Here is an 8928-nt window from a genome sequence, read left to right on the forward strand (position 1 = left end):
ACATAATCAAAATCAAAATAAACAGAAATACAGTTAAGACATAAATCCGGCCTAACCACCCTATGGTCTATTTAAACGCCTCTTTAAAAAGAAGAGTTTTCAACTGAGTTTTAAAATTTGTCACTGAATCCAAGCAGCGTACAGAAGGAGGCAATGCGTTCCACAGCTTAGGTGCCAAAGCTTGAAACGAACGGTCCCCTCTAGTTTTAAAATGTGTATGGGGGGCAACTGAAAATCTCTGACCTGTTGATCTCAGACTACGTGAGGACGTACGCAGCTGTATCAGGCAGAGATGTATGGGGGCGCCTGAATAGAGAAGCCATAATCTCAGACAAAGTTTGTGAGTGCAACTTCGAACATACCACCAGGATTTCAATTATTCGCAAAGCACAGACTCATTCAGTGCTGTACAATGAGCCACATCAAGCTGTCAGCTTGGTAACCATATATGTTAGCCAAATAGAAGCAATTCAAGTAAATAAGTGATCACTATCAGTAACAACCAGTGGTGGAACGTATCAAATCGACTGTTAAATATATACGTGTTTCCCACAGAATTAGAGTTTCTGGTGATGGCTATTTTTAGAAAGAAAAAAAAAAATAAATATTATATATATATATAATTTTTATTTCAGATTGGTTTTTTCAATGACAATTTTTTTTTTCAGTCTCAAATTTAATTTCTGTTATTGTTGAGGGTTTTAAAGGGAGGGGGCAAGGAGAGTGTGATTTACATGTAATCTGGAGAACACATCGGTCTCCTGGACGCACAGCTCGCTCCGAAGCCTGGCAGCACCACACAGGCAGCATATAATAATGTCTTCCATGAGTTCACCTGCAGCCCCCAGACTGCCGCCACAAACAAATCAATGTATGGGAAACACTGGATATACGTAAACAGTATGCACAGTATAAGTCATTGAACACAGTCAAACAGAGAAAGCAACTACTGCAACTTGTGACTGAAAAACAAAGCAAAGTACTGCAGAAATAAACAAAGAAAAGGCAAAAAAACAATCCATTGTATTTTTGTCATTTCTTTGGTTTCATGTTTAAATCCACCCAGCACAATTGCAAGAGTTAAAAATGTACTCCACATCAGCACAGCACATCAGTTGAGCAAGTGTTTGGTTAGGTTAGAAAATGTATCATGGAGCTTACAACAGTTAAGTGAAAGTATTGAATGAACTATGTTGGGTCTGAAGGGATGGGTCTGTTGATATGACAGTTTTCCTGTAATGTTCTTTTCATCGTGGAGAGGTTGTATCAGAAGTGGTCTTTTTTCCTTAAAGGTTTTTCATGAAGATCCAAGGCCAATCTGATAAGCAGCTTAAACACTAGCACTGACTGAAAGTGTAATCAAGCTCCTTGGCTCAGGGGGCTACTTTACTACCTTTATTAAACAACGATGGCAAGCCGACACTTACCGTTTTTTTACAGAGCAAAGATGATGTTCTTGTTTCCTCAACTCATTCTCCAAAGCTCATTACTCAGGATCTGATCAAGCAAGCGATGATGGTAATTCAACTGCTGCTCAGGTGCAGAAAAGACACTCTGTTCTTTAACCAGTGAATGGTTAATTAATTGCCGAGGAAACTGCATGGTAATTGATGAGGCAGTGAAAGCTCTGCTCAGTGTAGTCTGAAAATGAACATCAGAATGAATCGTGATTTGTTGTTGTGGGTATTGAAGATATCATCAGACAATAATCTAGTATAGTACTTTATCCCTATAGGGAAACTAGTTGCGGTGTAGTAGCTTTGAGGCATATTAGAAGAAAAAGAATACACACAATAAAAAGAAATAGAAGCAACTAAAACAGAGGGGAACACCTAAAAGACATATTCAACTCAATACTTAAATTACAGCATAAACAATGCTTTAACAGGAGCAGTAAACCAAACCAGATAGTTTGAGTTTGATACATTTTGTTCATCTAGGACTTAAAGACATCTTGGGAAATATTCTTATTTCTTACTAAGAGTTAAATTACAAGATTGATACAATTATCATGTCTTTATAGTAAATATGTAGTGGGAACAGCTAGCTAGCTTAGAAACTGGAAACAGCTATTGTGGCTCTGTCACAAGGTAACAAAATCCACCTACTGTACCAGCACATCTAAAGCTCCCAGTTATATCTCTCACCAACATGGGAAAAAATTATAAATTTACATTTTACAGGGGGGGAGGGGGGGGGGGGAATGAGAGCAGTGGCCAGGCAACCAGTGGAAACTCCAGAAAGTTACTGGTCCCGATATAGCGTGTTTATTAGTGAGCTATTAAAGGTGCTGCTAGGCAGATTTTGTTACCGACAGAGCCAGCTAGCCGTTTCCCCCTTTTATTCCCTGTCTTTATGATAAGCTAAGTGCTAACACATGAGTATCAAAATACTTGTCACGGTGTGGGGATGCCATATCCTAAAACTTCCTCAATATCTGTATACTCTGTGCATACAGGTGCTTACAGGAGACCTATTATATACCATTTTCAGGTTCATACTGGTATTTTGTGTTTCTACAAGAACATGTTTACATGCTTTTATGTTAAAAAAAAAACTTTATTTTTGTCATACTGCCCATGGCTGCTGCACCTGTTTCCGAATCTCCGGAGTCTCCGGAGTCTCCAAGACCAAAAATCACTAACAAAGGCTTCTAAACTAAATACTCACAACCGGTAGTTCCAGCAGGAATGTGACCAGAAAGTTGGAAGAAATTAGGCAGCCAACAAATACAGCTTTCCCTGACTTAGCAGGTAGCTACGTGTGGCAGAGTACGTAATATAGACACTGCCTGGAGCAGATGACCATATATGGAAAACTGGCTCGGTAAGACATCATTCGAGCCGAGAGGAGAAAAAAACTGTTGAAAACGGAGAGTTCAGAAGAGTGGGAAATCTTAGGTTTTGGCTCACAGAGATTTCTTTAAAAATACGTTTACCTCATTACTTGAAGCTTTGTCCACGTTTAACATGATCATCCGACATTGTAACATTATAGATATGACAGAAAATACAGAAAAGCATAATAGGTCTCCTTTAAGACAATCATCAATCCGCAAAACGATTCAAAAGGCCAAAGCAAAATCATGCTGACTTAGGCAGACTCAGACAGTTACACAAAGCGATCAATCCCCCTCTCAACACACATGCATTACATGCATACTCTCTCTTTCTCTCCCTGGCTCATCCGTTGACGTCTAGCAGATCATCTTAGTGAGCACGCTACTCTCCATCTGGTGCGTGTGAGCCAGGTCACAGCCTGGCTGAGCTTCGAGCTCCTCGGGGAACAACGCAGGAACAGGCTTCTCGTTAGTCAGAGCACAGACTCTCCACTCTGGGGACGTAAACAAGATCTTGGGTCTGGGCCTGGACGTGCTGTGGGGCATCTCAGTATGCAGGGACACAAACAAACATATGGAAACCCCCAGAGACTGACCTTTCACTGACTGGTTGATGTCACCTTAAAAACATAAGCAGCTTCCATGGAAGATATACGTATTATCACTGAAAGCGCTAAAACTTAATGCAAGAATACGCAGATTATTAAGAGATAAAGCTTTGCTCCTCTATGTCTAGCCATTGTTTGCTGAAGGCCCTATCTAATGAGATTTTCTTTAAGGATTCACACATTTTCCATAATTTGTTGGTTCCAAAATAAGAAAGACATCCAACACAACTAGCGATGGATGTGACAATCAAGTATGTGAAGGGACACATTTTGATGGACCGATGGGTTGCTAGACTTTGGTTTTCTTCCTGTGACTACAACATGACTGACATGATCACAAAGGATGTCAGCATTTGGGTTTGTGTATATCCTGTGTTTACATTGTGACAGATCATACTCTGGCCTCTCTCATCCTGTTAAAGACACGAAAATGTTTCCTGATCAGTGGTAGGGTTTTCTGAATGTCCACACTGATGTGAAAACACTCAACTCGGGCAAAATACTAACTGTACAACAGAGACAATTTGACAAAAATAAATTTCATTTGAACTGTGATAGATAATGTAGCTCCAAGAACACACAACACCTGCCCTAAATCATTGGAACTTATATTAGTCAAATGAATGGTTTGCTATGCAGTGCATCTCTAGAAAGCAACAACCATTTACACGCACACACGGCTGAAATAGACACAATTACAGGAGAAACCTCAACACCAATTATCGTATCTACATTTTAACAACACTAAAGTGATTGTAACAATAAAATGTCCCCATCAAACTGTGTCATATGCCTTTTTAACAAATAACATCCATATTTAGTATGAATGTAACATTGTAGAGTTAAATGTTATTCTGAGATTCTTTGAGGTGGCAATATAAATCTCACAAACTACTAAGCAACAGAATACTCAGATCATTGACTATTATCTGCCTGAAAGAAAAGAGTACTGCAGCTATTTTAGATATATGTCTTTTGCAGTAGCCCACTGAATTGCACTTATAGATCTTCATGACGTCTCCAATTTGTTTTGCCAGCCATGCTTCAACTTAATCGCCTCCTGAGAAGTCTGTTGAAGATTTTTGGTGATCTGTAGTCATGTCCTTGTGCAACAAAGCGGTCAACTTCACTAACAGACTCTTATTTATCTGTTGAGGAGCCTGCTTCTCTCATGCTGCAAATCTATTCAAGGAGATTCTGATCTGTGACTCTTATCATGTGTTGATTCAGCAATGCATACAATATAACCAGGACACCAAAGCACTAAATAAACCCAGAAACCCTCATACATGCTTTCATTACCTCCCGTTTGGACTACTGCAATGGAGTCCTGTCTGGGGTCTCCAGCAAAACCCTAGACAGGCTCCAGTATGTGCAAAACTCTTGCCTCCAGGGTCCTCACTCACACCAAGACGTGGCAGCACATCACCCCAACCGTCATCCACCTTCACTGGCTGCCAATTAAGTCCCGCATCAAATATAAAATCCATCCTGGCCCCACTGTACCTCTCCGACCTCCTCCATCCATACACCCCACCCCAAAACCTGCAGTCCTCAGACGTTGGCCTGCTCTCCATTCCCCACACCAGACTATGTACCTTTGGAGACAGAGCCTTTAGTGTTGCAGCCCCATCACTCTGGAACACCCTCCCTGCTGATATTGGAAATGCTACATCCCTGGACATTTAATTTTTTTTTCCTGAAACACCACTTTTTCACCACAGTCTACAACCTCCCTTAGTATAGCCACTATAATTCTGTAAAGTGTCCTTGGGTTTCATGAAAGGCGCTATATAAATAAAAGTCATTATTATTATTATTAAATGAATCATTGCTCACCATGAATAGGGTATACTGACTCTGTGAGATGATGCATTTTATCATGCCTCCATTTTCACAGGAACACATAGCAGTACAATACATAATTTGCACCAATCCAGATGACAGCATTACTGAAACATATTGACCACAATTGGTTGCTGCTGGGTTAAAATTAGGAAAGAGCAAAAAACGTGTTTCCTTATACTCCATGTTTGCATTTTAAAATCATCACCCGCTGCTTAAAACTGTTTTAGAAGGAGAGAGATCCACTCACAATTAGTTTTGTCATTTCCACTTGTATAAAGAGTTTTTTTTTATTTAAAACACACACACACACACACACACACACAGGTAAGACTTTTACACACGCGTGCACAAAACAGTATAGGTATACATGTATAGTGAATATGGTAAAGAAACACTGATTATTTAGCTGGTGATACTAACGATCACTAAAACAGATGTACAGATTATATGCTACCCATTTCACGCACACACACACACACACACACACACACACACACACACACACACACACACACACACACACACACACACACACACACACACACACACACACACACACACACACACACAATACTGTTGATGACTCTATAATGAGTCTTTTTGTGTACGGATGTGTACTTACATGCTGCAAAAATGAATAGATTACAAATGTTCATTTGTCAAGTCAATGGATTAAGTTGGATCCCATTATTACCATTACAACAACAGATGTGATAGCCTTTAGCTGGCCACAGAGGACAACAGTGTCTTCCATCACCACTGGAGTGAAGAAAGGAAGAAGAGCCAATCAGCCATAGGACACAATGTGATAAAGCAGCATCCTGGTAATTATAAACATGAAACATAGAGCAAGATAAGGATCAATAGACTTCAGGAGAGGCTGTTCAAGTCAGCCCTCTGATTAAAAGTACAGATTTCATCCTCACTCAACCTAAGAACACAACAATGGGCTTAGCTCGACTGCAGAGAAGGATTGTTATCTTTACAAGCTGTCTAAGACACAACTTAATGGTAGTGACTCTATGAATCCCACTTATTTAGAAGAGTCACTGACTCCCTTTAAGTGGCAGCTCATATCACATCGTGAACTGGGTTCAATGGTGTGTAAAACCTTTATGACACAATTAATCTCATAAAACACTTCAGCTGAAACTTCTGTTGTTTAGGGTCAGACATAACATAGAAAGGTAACACTAGAGCAGATAAAAAAGACACCGGAGTGTTGGACCAAGCAAAAACCCAATAAATACAGTCACAACTGAGCACTGAATGTTTAAGAAATATTGTATCTTATTTGGATCCTAAAATGTCAAAACACAGCAGCATTACTTGATCGTGAGGCTGTTTCTGTGTCACTGTGACTTGAGGGCGACTTCAGCCTGCAAATGCTCATTTCCCTAATCCTTACTGTGTGTGGATGTGTCTCACTCTCTACAGATAAAGCGTGATCAATATGAAAAACAAAATGTGCATTAAATCTGCATTTTAGTCATTTAGCTCTGAGACAGAGAACTATAGAATGCATGCATTAAAAAAAGTACAAGCAACCCAAAATAAGCAGGACAAAGGTAACAGCACATGAGTCCTCATAACATGCGACCTTGCAATTATTAAATACAGTGGTATTTGGAGAAGAAACAATACAGCTGTGAACACAGGTAGAAAGCATTTTGTGTCAACACACATTACTTTTAACAACAAAGCATGCAATCACAATCCAAACACTCAAAGTGAAATAGATGCATGATGTGTCCTTGACTACCAATAACAACACAATTCCCTCTTGTGCTGCTACTGTACACGATCTCTCTTGAATAGCATGACTTCTCTTGAACACAAAACAGTAGGCTTAAAGAGAGACAACAGCAGCTCCACCTGGCGGTGGTAGCTCAATATGTCCTTTGGTGCAAAAATGACAATTGCATCACTGACAACTTCCGTTAAACCCGTTAAATCAAACAAAACGTGCTGACCTGGCAACTCTGTGGCTGTCAGCTACGAGCTGGAAGAGTAGACAATCAGCAGAAAACATCACGAGAACAAAGAAAACTTCACCTACCTCCTCCACTGTGAGAGGCATGCAGATGCGGTACTCCTTCATCAACATAGTCCTTGCACAGCGGTGATGGCTACACAGAGGAAGATGTAGGCTGTCGAGCTTCGGTCTTGGGGGAGATCCTGCAAGTCAGTTATTTAATTGAAATCATTTGTCCAATGAAACGAAGTCACTGAGCTCCACAGATTCACTAAATCCAGACCTCACTTCTGCATCAGCAGCACCTCCTGCAACTGTGCCTACGGGAGTCTCTACACAACAAGGGTCTTTTAAGTGCTTAAATAACTCTGCCGTAAAATCAGCAGTTGCCAGTTTTATAAACGACTCCAACAGCATCGATTATGTTACTGGATAACGTCGGCAGTGTGGAAAGTGTTCAGAAATCACAACAAACTCCAAAACAAGTCGCTTCCAACAACAACCGCGGTTTTAACTGGCTTATAGCCGCTCGCGTCCCGGGAAAAAAAAGAAAAAAAAGATTGAGGCTGTCGTCGTTATACAGGTCTTCAGACACAAACACTCCTCGTCTTACCGTGTTTTCTCGAAAGCAGTTCCCCACACGTACCAGCGCGTCTCTTGCTTCTTTTGAGTTTTCCTGACAGCTCCGTCCAGGGATGCGCAGCCGTGTGGAGGTAGCTGCGTCAAGTGAGCGAGAGAGAGACAGCATTATGGACCGGAAATGCGGGGATTTCACTTTAAAAGCGTCACTATAAAAAACGGAGCAACCACTGATCTACTGTAGGCCTAGGTAGCCTACTAAATCCAAGAAATTGTAAAAGTGTATTTCATAAGTCGGAATGTTTTTTTTAGCAGCTATTTAATATTGGCGTTTGCGTCAAACATTCAATAAATCTTATTTTTATAGGCTACTTTACAGATAAGTGAACCGGATTTTATCCATATGGATATTGTATTTGTATCTTATACAACCAAACAAAAAGTAAGCTGATGAAATGGGGAAAGTTACAATGTGCAGCATTGTATATATCATGTTTCATACAGTAATTAGGTCTATACATCTAAATGATTTGCGATTGTTTCTTTCTTTTTTTTTTGTTTTAGCAAACAGAGCCTCTTTATTTGGCATATATGAGAACCACATAAGGTTTGTATGAAACACATAACATAAGGTCTGTAATAATACATATAACACTGAGGGTAGTCTCATTAGGTCTTGGTTCTGACCATAGACTGTACAGTCTCTGGTTCTGACCTGTCCTAGTTGTAGAGCTGACCTTGGTTCTGAACTGGAGCTGGCTATGGTTCTGAAATTTAGCTAAGATGTAAAATTTGCTGCTTGAGTAATAGGTTTTCAGAGAGCCTTACCCAGCTATTTAATGATTCTAAACAAAACTAAATATGCTTTTCCCTCTCATGTCTTTAAATATATTTTGGTACCACTTTCTAATAAGTCACCTTTATAAAGGGCTTATAAATTGTGACTAATGGCTTTGTTAATGGTGATGATGTGATGATGCTTTAGAATCCATTACTAAGAACAACTTTTTGGTGGCCAGGTTGTTTCACTGCTGCTGAGTCATTAATATTCATCATAAAGTTAAAAAAAAGAAGGTATT

At 39.9% G+C, this 8928-nt stretch overlaps 1 protein-coding gene across 1 annotated transcript in view; it reads right to left on the reverse strand.

Moving 5' to 3' along the window:
* The window catches only part of LOC120574850 (cytoplasmic phosphatidylinositol transfer protein 1-like), a 48617-nt gene extending 40625 nt beyond the window's left edge, over positions 1 to 7992 (reverse strand). Inside the window, exons 1-2 of the mRNA XM_039825314.1 lie at positions 7884 to 7992; positions 7355 to 7473 (exon numbers count right to left, since the gene is read on the reverse strand). Coding sequence (XP_039681248.1) covers positions 7355 to 7402 — 48 coding nt within the window. The 5' untranslated portion in view covers positions 7403 to 7473; positions 7884 to 7992. The remainder of the gene's footprint in view (positions 1 to 7354; positions 7474 to 7883) is intronic.
* Positions 7993 to 8928: the final 936 nt, after the last annotated feature.

The sequence above is a fragment of the Perca fluviatilis genome, chromosome 15 (assembly GCF_010015445.1).
Source record: "Perca fluviatilis chromosome 15, GENO_Pfluv_1.0, whole genome shotgun sequence".
NCBI classification, from domain to species: Eukaryota; Metazoa; Chordata; class Actinopteri; order Perciformes; family Percidae; genus Perca; species Perca fluviatilis.